Source organism: Pantherophis guttatus, chromosome 1 (genome assembly GCF_059756535.1).
Source record: "Pantherophis guttatus breed Tessera chromosome 1, ASM5975653v1, whole genome shotgun sequence".
Classification (NCBI taxonomy): domain Eukaryota; kingdom Metazoa; phylum Chordata; class Lepidosauria; order Squamata; family Colubridae; genus Pantherophis; species Pantherophis guttatus.
Genome location: NC_142063.1, coordinates 15,247,485 through 15,263,143, shown reverse-complemented (window position 1 = coordinate 15,263,143; position 15,659 = coordinate 15,247,485). Strand labels below are relative to the sequence as shown.

General features: G+C 44.4%; 1 protein-coding gene across 4 annotated transcripts; it reads right to left on the bottom strand.

Moving 5' to 3' along the window:
- Nucleotides 1-1,881: 1,881 nt before the first annotated feature.
- On the bottom strand, nt 1,882-7,807 carry UBA52 (ubiquitin A-52 residue ribosomal protein fusion product 1). 4 transcript variants are annotated; one of them, XM_034422627.3, is made up of 5 exons: nt 7,718-7,807; nt 6,001-6,121; nt 4,463-4,549; nt 3,539-3,641; nt 1,882-2,116 (listed from the first exon to the last, which is right to left on the bottom strand). In XM_034422627.3, exons 2-5 carry the CDS (start codon nt 6,101-6,103, stop codon nt 2,023-2,025), a joined length of 387 nt encoding a protein of 128 aa, XP_034278518.1. In that variant the 5' UTR covers nt 6,104-6,121; nt 7,718-7,807; the 3' UTR covers nt 1,882-2,022. The 4 variants fall into 4 exon arrangements, with proteins under 4 accessions (XP_034278518.1, XP_034278517.1, XP_087731913.1 ...); XM_034422626.2 differs by having other exon boundaries at nt 7,532-7,729; XM_087875787.1 differs by having other exon boundaries at nt 7,687-7,729.
- Between the last annotated feature and the right edge of the window lie 7,852 nt (nt 7,808-15,659).

The window sequence follows — 15,659 nt, the reverse complement described above, 5'->3', positions numbered from 1 at the left end:
CCGAATCTTTGCAACAGGGTCTTGTGCTGCCCCCTGCCGGCCAGGCGGACTCATGACAAATCATTTGTTGTTGTTATTATTATTATTATTATTATTATTGTTGTTGTTGTTGTTGATTTATATGCCGCCCTTCTCCAGAGACTCAGGGCGACTTACAATGCGTTAAGCAATAGCCTTCATACTTTTGTATATTTTTTACAAAGTCAGCTTATTGCCCCCACAAACTGGGTCCTCATTTCACCTACCTTAGAAAGGATGGAAGGCTGAGTCAACCTTGAGCCTGGCGAGATTCGAACTTTCTAATTGCAGACAGCTGGAGTTAAATTACAATGCATTAGTCTGCTGAGCTATCCAGGCTCCTATCATTGATTTGGCTTTTCCGAACAGGCTGGTTGGAGATGGCTAGCAAACCTGAAATATGGCTAGTTAGCACTTTAGCTGCTCCACCCATTGAATGAAAGCATCCCGATATTCATCATTTTATTATATTATGTTGCTACTACTATTATTTGTATAACTGGCCAGATGTTTGGGTATTTTGGCATTTTTATCTATCCACAGGTAGTCCTCGACTTACAATCACAACTGGGGGCCAGAATCTGTCATTGAGTGAAGTGGTTGTTAAGGGAGATGTCACATGATGGTTCATGTAATTAATCTGCTCTATGACTTCAATCCCAGCACTCCCGGTTGTGGTCATTAAGCAGACCCTCAGAAACTCAACTCAGAAATTAAAAATCTCCCTGCCAAAATCTAAGAATTTTCAGCCTTTGAGGAAAGACTCTCACCCGATACCTCTACCAGGCCTCAAGGGCCTCCCCCACCCCGCTGAGGCACCCCACACTCCTTACTCCCCAATTCTGCTTGAATAGCAGTTTCCTGTGGGGTTCTTAGTGCTGTCTGGTTTTCTTGCAGACGTTTCATTACCCAACTAGGTAACATCATCAGTGTACTAGAAATGTTATAAATTGCAGTTATGCAACCACCAAATGCTGCAAATAACCATCAATGAGGGCTAGTTGCCCACTGCCTAAAATGTGATCATGTGATGGGGGGGAGGTGGTGGAGGGGAGAGCCGTTGTAACTTTGAATCTGGGCCACAAGTAGGTCCGGGGAGGTCTGCTGTAACTTAAAACAGTTGCTAAATAACTGGTCATAAGTAAAGGACTCCTTGTTTTACCAGGGGTCTCCAAACTTGGCAACTTTTAAAACTTGTGGACTTCAACTCCCAGAATTCCCAGCTTTGCTGGCTGAGGAATTCTGGGAGTTGAAGTCCACATGTTTTAAAGTTGCCAAGTTTGGAGACCCTTGCCTTTTACCATCTGGAGCAGTGGTGGATTCCTCACGGTTCGACCGAGCCGGTAGCGGTGACGATGTCACCGAACCGGTTCTCTTTGTTCGGGAGCTGGGCCCTCCTGCTCCCCCCATGGTTACCACCTTTTATTTGGCCCCGCCCCCAATCTATTCACTGCCTTCCGAGTCCCAGCTGATCAGCTAGAAGGAAAAAAACCGTTTAAACTCTTGCCGCGGGGCTTCAAAGGGCCGCCCTATAGCTGATCAGTGTTAAAAGGCAGTGTGGTGGTAACCAGGGCGCTCAAAAGACAAATGGGTAGACCGGTGCCTCCAAAAACAAATGAGTAGACCGCTGCCTCCAATAACAAATGAGTAGACCAGTGCCTCCAAAAACAAAGGGGTAGACCGGTACAGCTCTGCAAGTAATTAAAAGCCTGGTAGACCAGTATCTGCTAAATTCTAAAGAATTGTCACATGACCATCAAGCCACACCCACAGAACCTGTAAAAATTTTTAGAAACCACCCCTGATCTGGAGGCCTTGCATATAGCTGCAATTCAGGCATAAAATGAAAGAGGAAGAGACAAATTTGGTGCACTGAATGTTTTTATTCCAACTGGCAGGGAAAAAATGGCCTCCGGCGAGAGGAGGGAAGATGAATCACGTTACCGCAGGAACACCACAGCCAAGTACTAGGAGAAGGGATGGGGGCAGTTCCTGCCGTGCTCTTTACTTGACCTTCTTCTTTGGGCGCAGGTTGTTGGTGTGGCCACATTTCTTCTTACGACAATTCACAGCACGGGGGTGCAGGCGGGCATAGCACCTAAAAAGGAGGGGGGAAAAAAACAAGATGGAGTCTTGTTACTGGTCTCCCTGGCACAGGCTTAAGCATCTGAACATTCCAGTTTTGAACTGTGGTTGCAGAAACCGCTCCTGCCTTGATGTGACACAGATGAACCAATGAAATGTTCTTAAGAGAGGGACCCACACTTTCAAACTAAAGTTAAAGCAAACTGCGGTCCTCCCACTCGTGCTGGACCCAAGCTGCTCACCCAGGACTATCTGGCCAGACCGGAGAGAAAATGAAGTCTAAAATACAGTAAGATATCTCCTCCCCCTCCCCCCCCCCCCCCGTTTCTGCATGCCTGTCCTAAATGCATACCATCTATTTATTGCATGACAATACGTAATGAAAAGTTTGTGTTCAAACATAACCTGCCAGTAGTTCTTTTCGAATTAAGTCTGAAATGGCTTATCTGGACCTCGCTGGAAATATTCCAGCATTGTACCAATCTTCCAGGAACTGCCCAAGCCCCAAAGGTCTTTGTTTCAAACTTGAAATAAAGTCGAAACCATCTCAACTTCAGACCATTTCTGGAAGTGAGGAGGAGGAAGAGTAGAAGAGATTTATATGCTGCAGTATAACTCCCAGCAACTCTAAAGGAAAAGTTCTAAAATGGGGCATTTTGAATTTGAAATGCTTAGTGCAACCCCTACAATCTACCACCAAGAATCAAATGCTGGAAATAAACAACAGGGTGCCTCATTGTTCACATTCCCCAGGAGAATCTTCCAGAGAGCAACTTCTGCCCGCTATCAAGAGCAAGAAATTAAGCTTGGATTGTATAATGTTATACATCTTTTGGCAAAGCCAAAAGATACAAAAATGGGATAAACATAACCTGATGATATATTTTACTGACTTGTGTTTCTCTCTGACTGTAATAAAGATTGAAATTAAATTATTTTACTGATGTTGTCCAGAACCTGAAGCAAAAAGCAGTAAAATGACTGCCTTTCAGTCTTTTAGTCACAGCTATTGCAATTAAGCTGTAAAAAGGCAGACAGTCCTTGACTTGCGACCATCCAGTCATGTCAAACCTCCCCAAAAAGCTACTCAATATCCGATTTTGAACTTACGACAGCCACAGCACCAAGTCACAGGATTATGTTTTCCAGCAAAAAAAAAAAAAAAAAAAAAACAACCCACCACTCATTGAGTAAAATGATTTGCTTAAAGACCAGTGCAAAAAATATGAGATTGAGTTGTAAATCGAAGAGTATACGTAATTTTCCATCTCGGTTGATATTACTGAAGTTCCCTATCATAAGCCAAGCATTTCCCAAGTCCCCTAGATGTGTGGGATTATCATTCCCTAAACTGGTGTGGCCAAAATCCTGCAGTCCAGTCTTAAGAGCCTGCACCCCCATTTTCCTGGAACCGCTCACACTCCATGGGACATACTTGCGGCAGATCATCTTGTCGCAGTTATACTTCTGGGCCAGCTGGCGGAGTGAAGGCTCAATGATTCCTCCACGGAGACGCAGCACCAAGTGAAGGGTGGACTCTTTGGTGGGGAGAAAAATAGAAACAAGATTAACAAGCACGGACCAGGGTTTGCAGAAGCTTTGGTAAAGGGGAGAGTTGGGATCTGCTGCTCTAGAACCCAGAACGAGAAACTGGAACCCCCAGGAACATGGAACAAAAAATGACCTTCAATCATTCCATCTTCCATATTAAGCTCTGCAAAGTATCCAGGGCCAGAGAGGATCTTTTTCTGGCAGAGAGCTTGGAGATTGATGGTGAATCACAGCTGGCTGGACAAACACTGCAATCGCTAGCCAAGCTCCCTGCCATAGCAGGATGTTCTCTGTTATCTTTCAGTCTTGCCAGTTACCATTGCACTATGTTGGCGATAACGAGTACCACGTGGAAAAAAGTAATATTTAAATATTCTCAGGAGAAAACACAGCAAGGTCATTGGGAGGTATCCATTTATCCTACCCGTAATCTAACTCAAAATCATCATCAATAAGCAACATTATTCTTGAATGTTAATCAAGATGGTGGAAGATTCAGCCCACCTCAACAGCAGATTTTATCTTAAGAGTCTACATAGTCAGAGGTGAGATGTTTGTTACTGAGTAGCAAATTCATTTTTATATTCATCCTTTGGGAACAAAATCAGGATTGTAATGGCCTCAAAATGTTTAAATGAAAAATAAAAGCCCCCTCTTTTCTACTAGCTGCAAAAATGGTATCCTCTTTCTAGGCTGTCTTGAATTTGGGTCTGATTCGTATGTGTGTTTCTGACATATAATAAACCAAGGCTAACTGATGAGCTTTTCCAAATTGAGGAGAGCAAGAGATGGGTCATCAGAGCCATACCTTTCTGGATATTGTAGTCTGAGAGTGTGCGTCCATCTTCCAGCTGCTTTCCCGCAAAGATCAGACGCTGCTGATCAGGAGGAATACCTACAAAACAAAGATTTTGTAAGGAAGTCAATTATCGAAGGCAGACATGGGGGAGAATTTTCTTTTCTTTTTTTTAAAGACAAAACCAACAGGTTTCACACAGTTCCTTCTCTCAAGTAAAGCTGCACCAGACCATTGACGGACCTTAACAATTGTGCAAGACAAGTTTAGAATTATTTTTCTCCATGCAATGGAAGAGAAAGCATCGCTTGCTTATAACCAAGCAAAGGTCTTACTTTCAACAATGCTGTACCTCTCAAGAGAATATTTACACTTTAGTAGCATACTGAAAACATGTTTAAAAGTGATGCACCTACATCTTTACACAATGAGACAGGAGGAATCTGAAAGCTACTCATAGTGAAGATGGAAGAATTCCAAAATTTTGAGGACACAAAGCCTTGGTTGTGTCCCTGAGGACACAGATAAACCTCCAAGTGCTTCAATGACCCTCTAAAAAGGATGCAAATGACCAGATGTCTGCAAGGAATATAAATCTTTCCATTCCCCACCATCCAGTCTGAGCTGAAGAAATTTCTTGGATGAGAAGCAAAACGTCTTCAAAGAAAAAACAAAGGAAGTCCAGTTGGCTCCTGAAAAAGCACCTTTGGGACAACCATGACCTGGATGACTTGAGAATCTCTACAGACTAAAGTCTTGGCCATTATATTAACTATCTCTCTCCAATTCTAAATTCCATTTTGCTTCTCACTGTATACAGAAGGATGTACACATATGAATCAGTGAGTCTGCTTCTTAAGATCTTTATCCCAAGACCTTGTTGAGAAGTTCTCTGCAAGGCAGGAAGATGATATTCTGGGCCTGGGTTTATCTATGGAAGCTCTGGATTAAAGAGCATTCTCTTGCCCAAATATTTGTTTTGGCACCTATTCTTTCCATCCTCCTGGATCCTTGTTTGAGTCTTTCCCTCTCCTTTAAAGTAGAATTTTTTAAAATTTCAATTCTTTGTTTTCTTCCTGCTTTCTTTTCAAATCAGTTTGCTTTCTTATGGATTTTATCCATTATAAAGGTCACTTTCTAGGGAAAAAATACTTCTATCTAATCCTTTCTGGAACAGAGACTGTGCAGATCAGAAGGAATAAATCCAAGTGGAGGTCAATCTTTTTTTAAGCACCAGCAGTCATGACTCTTTCCAGTCTTCCCCAACAAGTTGTATCCCTGACAATGTTTGATAAAACAACCCCAACCACGTGGCCATGGATGAATAACAATTTTTTTGGTCAAAGAAATCTGAAAAGTACAGCTCTGTTTCAGTTGGCAAAGCTCTGCTTTGATCTTCGGTTATACAGAAGCCCAATTAGCTCCCACCACAGCACAGTTCACCAGATGGCAACTCTGGAACGTCTCCAGCGCAGGCGATCCATCTGTCTCCTGGAGACATGCAAGCTGTTTCTATCAGGTTGTTATTTAATCTCAGGGTCAATGCTCACCTTCCTTGTCCTGAATTTTTGCCTTGACATTTTCAATTGTGTCACTTGGCTCCACCTCAAGGGTGATGGTTTTGCCGGTGAGGGTTTTCACAAAAATCTGCATTGTGGCAGCTGAGGTTACCTGGAAAATGTAGAGAAGTGACAAGTGAATCAAGACTTTTTTTTTTAAAAAAAAATCTTCCTCTCCCTGCCCAGTAGGGGGTGACATCTGATAGCAATAAAAGAGCAGAACCCGAGTCTGACATCACTGTATGCACCACAACCCACGTTCAGTTCTGTATTTATGTAGTAATTCCTGAAGAATAGAATAGAATAGAATAGAATAGAATAGAATAGAATAGAATAGAATAGAATAGAATAGAAAAGAAATTTATTGGCCAAATGTGATTGGACACACAAGGAATTTGTCTTTGGTGTATATGCTCTCAGTCTACATAAGGAAAATAAAATACATTCATCAAGAATAAAAAGTTACAACACTTCGTGATAGTCAAGGTTGCTAATAAGCTATCAAATCATACAAATAAATAAAGGAAATAAAGGAAACAAATAAAAACAATATAAATTGAAAGATACAAGCAACATGGTTATAGTAATAAGTGGGAAGAGATAGATACTAATAAGGAAGAGAAAAATAGTAATACAGTCTTAGTAAATTATTTGACAGTGTTGTGGGAATTAGTTGTTAAGCAGAGTGATGGCATTTGGGAAAACTGTCCTTGTGTCTAGTTGTTCTGGTTTGCAGTGCCCTATAGTAATTCCTTATCTACAAGATTTACATTTCTGCCTTTTATCCATATTTAGATCTACAAATATTCCTTTAGACCAGTGTTTCTCAACCTTGGCAACCTGTGTGGATTTCCTCTCCCACAATTCCTCCCCAGTATGCTGGTGGGGGAAGTGTGGTAATTTGAAGTCCAGATATTTTGAACTTGCCACGGCCAAGGAACTTTAGACATTACACACCCATCATAGAAACCCTAGATATATGCCCATATATTTAGAATAGAATAGAATTCTTTATTGGCCAAGTGTGATTAGACGCACAAGGAATTTGTTTCCGGTGCCTAAACTCTACACGGCGGTATCTGCTTAACAAATTGCCCATTCTCTTTTTTTTGGTGTTATTTTGTGAGAACTGACTTACACTCTGTCATTTCTTGCTCTATCTTCTGTATTATACCTATATCTCTGCTTATTTATCTATAACCCTAAAACTGTACCTCTCCTCTCCTCATAATATATCTTTACCCCAACTTTCTTAAATACAGTTTAAGCATCTCTTGTTCTCTATACCTATATAAATGCTACCACATATAAATGGCAGCCACAACTCTGGCTGAGCCCAACCAAAATGGGAAGGGAGACCACCAGGAAGCCCCAGGAGGGTGGGGGGCAAATGAGTTGAATGGCTAAAGCTTCCCAGAAGGCAGTAATGGTCAGCCCCCCCACACACACACACACTGTTGCCAGGGGAACCACATGGTTGCGTCCACGAACTCCCCAGAAATCGAGCTCGACTTCATCTAACCTAGTTAAAAAGTATCTGTTGATAACAGGCAGACGCGTGTTCAGGTTGCCTTCCTGTCCCCGGGTCGAGAGTCACGCAAGGACGCTTTGTAAAACGGGCCGAAAAAGAAGCGGCTCCCCCCCCGCCCCAACACAAGGCCCGGCCCGACCACCCACCCTCCACGCGCCTCCAGCAGCCTCTCCTTACCGAACGGAAAAGAGCGAGCCCCGGGCGGAAGCGGAAACCAGGCCCGCTTCCGCCAAAGCGCTCCTCTCTCTAAACCCCACCCACCCCGCTCGCCCGCGGCCTACGTCACAGTCGTTGCCCGGGTTACCACGGCAACGCCTAGGCCACGCGCTTCATAGAGTTATGAAAATGTTAGAAGAGCCCTCCTGCAGCTTTTTTTGGGGGGGGCGTTAGGCGGGAGGGGGGGATTGCGAGTTTCTCATTTCTGAAGATCCAGTCTGATGCCTTCAGAAGTTATGGGTGCCCCCTCAATGGAGGCTTGCAAAAAAGGGACCGGGTGTCTTGAAATGGTATAGTGCAGGATTGGGGAATTATATGGGCCTTTTTAATGACTTGTGGACTTCAACTCCCAGAATTCTGCAGCAAGCAAAGCCAGCAAGCATGGCTGGCTGAGGAATTCTGGGAGTTGAAGTCCACAAGTCATAAAAAGGGCTATAGTTCCCCGCCTCTGTATGGTAGTGTCTCCTGTTCTTGCAGGGGATTGGACTAGAAGGGTCTCCAACCTTAGCAACTTTAAGACTCGTGGAATTCTGGGAGTTGCAGTCCACGAGTCTTAAAGTTGCCAAGGTTGGAGATCCCTGGACTACATGACCTCCAATGTATCTTCCAACTCTAATATTCTCTGTTCTCTCTCTCTCTCAGAACATTTCTAAAAGAAGTAAGACTTATTGGGTGGGTGGGGAGGAAATCTTAAAATATCTAAAAAGTGCAATGCTATTCTAAGCTGCCAAATCTGAGAAGCAGTAATTGGCATTTTTCTGCCTTCCTTTGCTGTCATCCAATACTCTCCTGGAGATTGGCAAGCCAGATCTGCTCACCCCAGTATTGCCTTTCAGAGATTTTTGTCCTGATGTATCACTTCATGTTCGACATTACCAAGTGGTCTCCCCTCCAAAGAGCCTGCTTAATTTTTTAAGAGCTGGTTAGAGGCTGCTGCCACCCACTAAGACTGACTCTGAAGAAAGATCAGGGGTGAAATCCAGCAGGTTCTGACAGGTTCTGGAGAACCGGTAGTGGAAATTTTGAGCAGTTCGGAGAACCGGTAGCAGAAATTTTGAGTAGTTCAGAGAGCCAGCAAATACCACCTCTGGCTGGCTCCAGAGTGGGGAGGGAATGGAGATTTTGCAATATCCTTCCCCCAGGAGTGGGGTGGGAATGGGGATTTTGCAATATCCTTCCTCTGGAGTGGGGAGGGAATGGGGATTTTGCAGTATCCATCCCCTGCCATGCCCACCAAGCTATACCACACCCGCCAAGCCACGCCTACAGAACCGGTAGTAAAAAAATTTGGATTTCACCACTGAGAAAGATGGATGTAAAATCTAGAGCAATTCTGGAAGTTAAAATCCACATAGCTTAAAGTGGCTGAGGTTAAGAATCACTGATCTAGAACAAAAGAGAATACAGGCTGAACTTATTTTGACAATATGCTGATTACAAAGCATATTTTACCAGTAACCTTATGTTTCAGTTCCATCATGAATCCTGATATTGACTCCTTCAAGCAACCTGCAGTCAGGGAAGGAAAGCATTACAAGATTGTTGTACATTAATTTTTTCAAAATTAGACCTCCAAGATGGATCTTCAGTGCTGTACATGTGGATAAGGAATCTGACAATGAGATGCCTAGGACTGATTATAGTGTTGGGTTCAATGGTGAAATCCAATTTTTTTTACTACCGGTTCTGTGGGCGTGGCTTGGTGGGCATGGTGTGGCTTGGTGGGCGTGGCTTGATGGGCTTGGTGGGGAAGGATACTGCAAAATCCCCATTCCCTCCCCCCTCCTGGGGGAAAGATATTGCAAAATCCCCATTCCCACCCCACTCTGGGGCCAGCCAGAGGTGGCATTTGCCAGTTCTTCAAACTGCTCAAAATTTCTGCTACCAGTTCTCCAGAACCTGGATTTCACCCCTGGTTGGGGTGCCAAATTCCAGATATATAGCAGGGGGACCAGTGGCGGATTAAGGCTCACTGGTACCCTAAGCACTGACAAATCTTAGTGCTACCCTCCTTTGTACATACTGTACAAACGAAGCCATTTTCTTTTTCTTTCTCAACGTTGTGGTGCCCCTTTTGGGCACGTGCTTAGTCTGCTTAATGGTTAATACACCACTGAGGGGGACATAATAGGGCCGGTGGCTTGTGCTGGATACACAAGTAACAGCTGTCACTGGGGGCTTCCATAGTATCTGCTTTTCAGATAACCATGGAAACTGGGCTCTTAGGGAGCAGCTGGCATTGTGGATCACCAGACTGGCATTGAGTGGAGCTGATAAGAATTCGATTTCTGAATTTGAGAGGGAGACTTTTACTTTTGCAAAGAGGCTTCTTTGTCCACCCCAAAATATGAATCTCCAGGTAATTCAAGCAAAGCAAAAAACATTCATTACGAGGAGGGAGGTGTCAAAACTTTTATAGGGTACAGAAACAAACAATACATACATTTGATATATGTGATACGTCAGAGAGCAAGCGATCAAACAATAAAAGACATTGAGACTTGAGGAGCGAAAAACAAATAATTCCAGATAACATTCCACAAGTGGCAAATTTATTAGTTATGCTACTCTTTCCCAGCTGGGTTTGTATCTTTTTTAAAACTTGGGAGTGCATTCAAGGACTTTCAGAATAAGTTCTCTATTGTTTAGTGCTGAAAAGACAAGTTCTCACATACCAAAAGAAATGGCCTTGGCTAAGAAGAAAAAAAAATGTTCTCTTGAATGTTTTTTTTAAAAAAGGCCTAGAATGCTGTGTTACAAGTGGAGAAAAAAAATAAGGCAGGAAAGAAGGAAGGAAGAAAGGAAATAGAACTAAATCAAATTTAATCGATGACAAATTGGCTGTTGACTTTAACAAAATTCTGAAAACTATCAAGATGTATACTGTATACTACTGATTGTTGAGCAATTGTTTAATACATCCTCTAGGTCAGAGGCTGTCTATCTCTTTGAATATCACTTGCTAGTGTGGACCAGCTGCCTGCAATTACTGCAGGGTTCAAATCTCGCCAAGGCTCAAGGTTGACTCAGCCTTCCATCCTTTCTAAGGTAGGTGAAATGAGGACCCAGTTTGTGGGGGCAATAAGCTGACTTTGTATAAATATACAAAAGGATGAAGGCTATTGCTGAGCACATTGTAAGCCGCCCTGAGTCTTCGGAGAAGGGCGGCATATAAATCAAATTAAATATATATATATATATATATTCATCTGGTTCAGTTCAAGGAGAAAGGCACTGGAGACAAAATGGAGGCTGATTGGAAAGAAGGTCCATTTATTGATGAAGCAGAGCCACCAAGCACGTGCGGTTCTGGGCAGCTGACCACATGGAGTTGAGAATGGGGGGTATTTATACCTTCTCTTGGGCTTTGCACTTTATTTTATTTTATTTATTTTATTAGTCATATTTCTATGCTGCCCACTCTCCGAGGACTCTGGGCGGCTTACACCAAAGACAGTATACTAAATAGCATATTGCCCCCAACAATCTGGGTCCTCATTTTACCCATCTCGGAAGGATGGAAGGCTGAGTCAACCTTGAGCCGGTGAGATTTGATCCGCTGATCTGCTGAACTAGCAGTCAGCTGAAGTAGCTGCAGTACTGCACTCTAACCACTGCGCCACCTCGGCTCTTGAACTTGAACTTCCTGTTCCTGTGCATGAACATGTATTCTATTGGCTGTTGTCAGACTCCCTTGGGGCCATGTACAAATCCTAGGAGTTTGTCTGTGCTACCATGTTTCCCCGAAAATAAGACCTCCCCCCCAAAATAAGCCCTCCCCAAAAATATTTAACTGCATGCACAACTTATCTGGTTAGGGTTAGGGAGACAGAGCTGGAAATCAGATAAGACGGCAAGAGGAGCCCCGTCTTGCTCCACGCGCCCCAAAATAATAAGACCTCCCCAAAAATAAGGCCAAGCGCTTATTTTGGGGTTCAAAAAAATATAAGATAGGATCTTATTTTTGGGGAAACACGGTAAATTTTATTGAAGTTTGAACTTCTGGGGATGGTGCAACTGAGATGATGAAGGGGCTTTGGGCAATTCCTATTGTGGCTGAGGGCTAATCCTACCTTTGTTGGATCTTGGGTGAGGATATTTGCTTATGAATAGAGCTATCTATATCTTTATCTCTTAAATGCTGACATCTGTTGAGGGGTATTAAGAAAGGTGGGGGCTGCTTTCCAAAAGCATGTTTATCCATTTCTCATCCAGGGAAATATACTTTTCTGCCTTTTTAATATTTCTCAAAATATTTCATTCTTCTAGGAGAAGGGTGGGCCCTGTTTACATTCTACACTAGAGATGTGGGGACAACATGGCCAGCTGCTAATCTGAGGCAAGTCCCTGGTTGCATTGATTGCCAAGTAGTATCTCATCAGCAGAGCTCTTATGATGTTGTCCAACAGAGGGCGCTGTAACTCCCTGAATGGTATTTTTTGTCAACAAACATCCAATGAAGATAATTGAAATTTGTGTTTTTCACTATTCTTTTTTGAGAGCAAACATGTTTGTAAGTTGGGGTGGGTGGGTGGTGGGAGGGAATCTGGCCATTGCAGCTGTTGTCCCCAGCCTGCCACCAATATAATTACAATCCCTTTTCCTCCAAACAACAGAACTGTTTCTAATTTCTGTCATTTCTATTATTTAATGTTCCACAGACTGAAAAATATGCTAATCAACTGCAGATTGGAAAGAGAAATAAATTACACTCCTCTATGCTCACACATTGAGCCCTTCCTCAGTAGTAACTCCAGATAAGTTGGACTCCAACACCCATAACAGTTTTTCATCATGGGAATTATTGAAGTTGAAATTTAGTGCTGTATTTTTCACACTATAAAATGCACTTCCCCACCCCCCACCCCGAAAAAAAGTGGGTGGAAATGTCTATGCATCTTATGGAGCAAATTTTGCAGCAGGGGAAGGGGATTGTTGCATTTGCCGCCGCCACCTGTCACCACTGCCGCCTGTCACCATTGCCGCCATTCGCCACCACCAGGGAAAGCTGGAGCCCTTGCTGCCAAGCAGTTGGTTGGTGGTTGGATTGGCCTCTCAGAATATCGCCAATCAGCTGTTCTAGGCAGCGGGGATTGCTGCTGCCACCACCGTTCACCATTGCCAATTGCCTCCACCGCCACCGATCGCTGCCGCTGCCGTAGTCGCCAATCACCTCCACCGCCACCCATTGCCACCAATTGCTTCTGCAGCCGCCGATCACCGCCGCCAAATGGCAGCAGCGAACAGCAGTGGAGGCGGAGGTGATCTCTGCCACCTAGAACAGCTGATCAGCAATATTCCGGGAGGTCGATCCAACCGCCGATCAGCTGCTCAGCAACAAAGGCTCCAGCGTTCCCTGGCGGTGGCAGCAGCAGCAGCTCAGTTCAGTTGACCGGTGGTAGGGGCAACGGAGCGGAGCCCTGATGAGCCACGTGCTGGGGCTGCGATAATGTGCTGAAGCTGACCAGGTTGTTTGCTGTTTGTTGCAAGGACGCTCGCCAGATGAATACCGGATGGATGCTGGGAGGCAGAGGCAGATTTTTTTTTTCTTGTTTTCCTCCTTTAAAGCTAATGTGTGTCTTATGATCTTCCTAGGAACCATGGGGCCTATTTCCACCGGCCTCCCACCGGCCAGCTGATTTTTGGGTCTCTGATGTGGGGCACATGCAGGAGATATGCGTGTATGTGGGGGGGGCAGGTGCGCATGCACGGGTCAGGGGAGGTCGCATGCGTGAGGGGCGGGGAGAGTGTGGGGGAGGAACAGCACGCCATCCCCACCCCAAAATGGGCCTCGGGGGGTGTGGCGCCTCCCCGCAGCCCATTTTTGGTCCCAGAAGGCTTCAGGGAGGCCTGCCAGGCCCAAAACTGGCCGTGGGGGATCGCGCGCACATACACAGGGGGGCGTATGTGGGGTCAAGCATGCATGCGCAGGGGGGCAGGGGGAGCATTGGGGCAGGGCACACAGGGGGTATTGTGTTATGGGTATGGGCACACACCCGCGTGACCCCCCCCCATGCTCCACCCGCGTTTGGCACGCAACTGCCCTATACCATTTCAGACAAGTGGCTGTCTCATCTCTTCTTAAAAACCTCCAATGTTGGAGCAGCCACAACTTCTGGAGGCAAGCTGTTCCAGTGGTTAATTGTTCTCACTGTCAGGAAATTTCTCCTTGGTTCCAGATTGCTTCTCTCCTTGGTTAATTTCCACCCATTGCTTCTTGTTCTACCCTCAGGTGCTTTGGAGAATAGCTTGACTCCCTCTTCTTTGTGGCAGCCCCTGAGATACTGGAAGACTGCTGTCATGTCTCCCCTAGTCCTTCTCTTCATTAAACTATTCATACCCAGTTCCTGCAACTGTTCATCATATGTTTTAATCTCCAGTCCCCTAATCATCTTTGTTGCTCTTCTATGCACCCTTTCCAGAGTCTTTCCAGAGTTTTGTGACAACCAAAACTAGATGCAATACTCCAAGGCATCCATCTAATATTAAACTGGCAGCAATGGCCAACATCCTAGATCAGTGTTGGCTAACCTTTCCCGGACCGAGTGCCCAAAGCGCTTGCGTGCGCAAATGCGCATACACATGGCCGAACCCCCAAAATGCAATGCGTGTGTGGCCCTTGTGCATGCAGCCCGCCCCCTGCACACGGCCCACACACATGTGGCCCACCCCCCACGCATGTGCGGCACAGACCTAAAGACGACTTGGCCGGTGGGAGCTGTGCACGCATATGCGGCAGAGCTGAACTGGGCTGACGGCTCGGGTGCCATCAGAGAGGGCACTATGTGCCACCTCTGCCATGCGTGCCATAGGTTCACCATCACGGGTATAGAGTTTCCTGCTTGAGCAGGGGGTGGACTAGAAGACCTCCAAAGTCCCTTCCAACTCTGTTATTTTGTTATTTTGGCCTTTGCTTCCCACTATGATGTTGGTACACTTTCTAGACCCACATGGCTCTGCTAGAAAAAGATCCTTTCCAGCTGTAGGGTGCTCCAAAATCACTTTTAAAAAAATCTGATTGCCTGGAAAGAGCAGATGTATAGAACTGTTTGGAAGGAAATTGGAGAACTCTGGTCACATTTACTTGGACACAGTTCAGAGGGAGGAAGAAACAGAGTAGGAAAAAACAAGATCTAATCATTCCAATCTCTTTGAAAATTCCCAGAGAAAGTTTTCATGGCTATGTTTCACACAACGTCTTAATCTACTGTAATTATGGCAAGTGCAGCATTTTCTAGATTCACATAGTATATTCAGCCATGGAAGGAAGGAAGAAAGGAAGGGAGGGGAGGGAGAGAGAGAGGAAAGAAAGAAAGAAAGAAAGAAAGAAAGAAAGAAAGAAAGAAAGAAAGAAAGAAAGAAAGAAAGAGAAAGAAAGAAAGAAAGAAAGAAAGAAAGAAAGAAAGAAAGAAAGAAAGAAAGAAAGAAAGAAAATTTAAAACTATTAGGCTTAACTTGTGTGAATGCAGATGCTAGGACTTTGCCCAATCCACTCCATCCCCATAATCTTGGACTCAAAATCTGTTTTATAATGTGCTTAATATTTCAGAGTGAAAAAGAATTTTTGGTTTAAAATAGGTTAAGCTACTTCATCCAGGGCCATTAACTCTTGCCCGGTGGCCTCAAATAAGTCAGAATATTGATTTATTGTTTATCCTGAAGGCAGAAGATAACAGAAGAAGCTGCTTTTTTCGAGATTAAACTAGACAGGGATTTAATCCTGCTTTCTCCGCAGCTGTGATCTTGTGCAGGGGTGGGCCCAGCTTCCTCCCTTGTAACCTGACAAAAACGAAGCATCTCATTCTCTGTCCACATCCCTTTTCTCTAGCAAGGCCAAGGGTAAGCATTAGATTAGGCTCTCTGGGAGTCACCTGGACCAGCATTGACCAAAATTATGATTGAA

Coding starts and splice junctions, on each gene's coding strand:
- UBA52 (XM_034422627.3), bottom strand. CDS start 6,103: ATGCAGATTTTTGTGAAAACCCTCACCGGCAAAACCATCACCCTTGAG. Junction 4,550..6,000: donor AAAAATTCAGGACAAGGAAG/GTGAGCATTGAC, acceptor TTTGTTTTGTAG/GTATTCCTCCTGATCAGCAG. Junction 2,117..3,538: donor GACAAGATGATCTGCCGCAA/GTATGTCCCATG, acceptor CCTCCTTTTTAG/GTGCTATGCCCGCCTGCACC.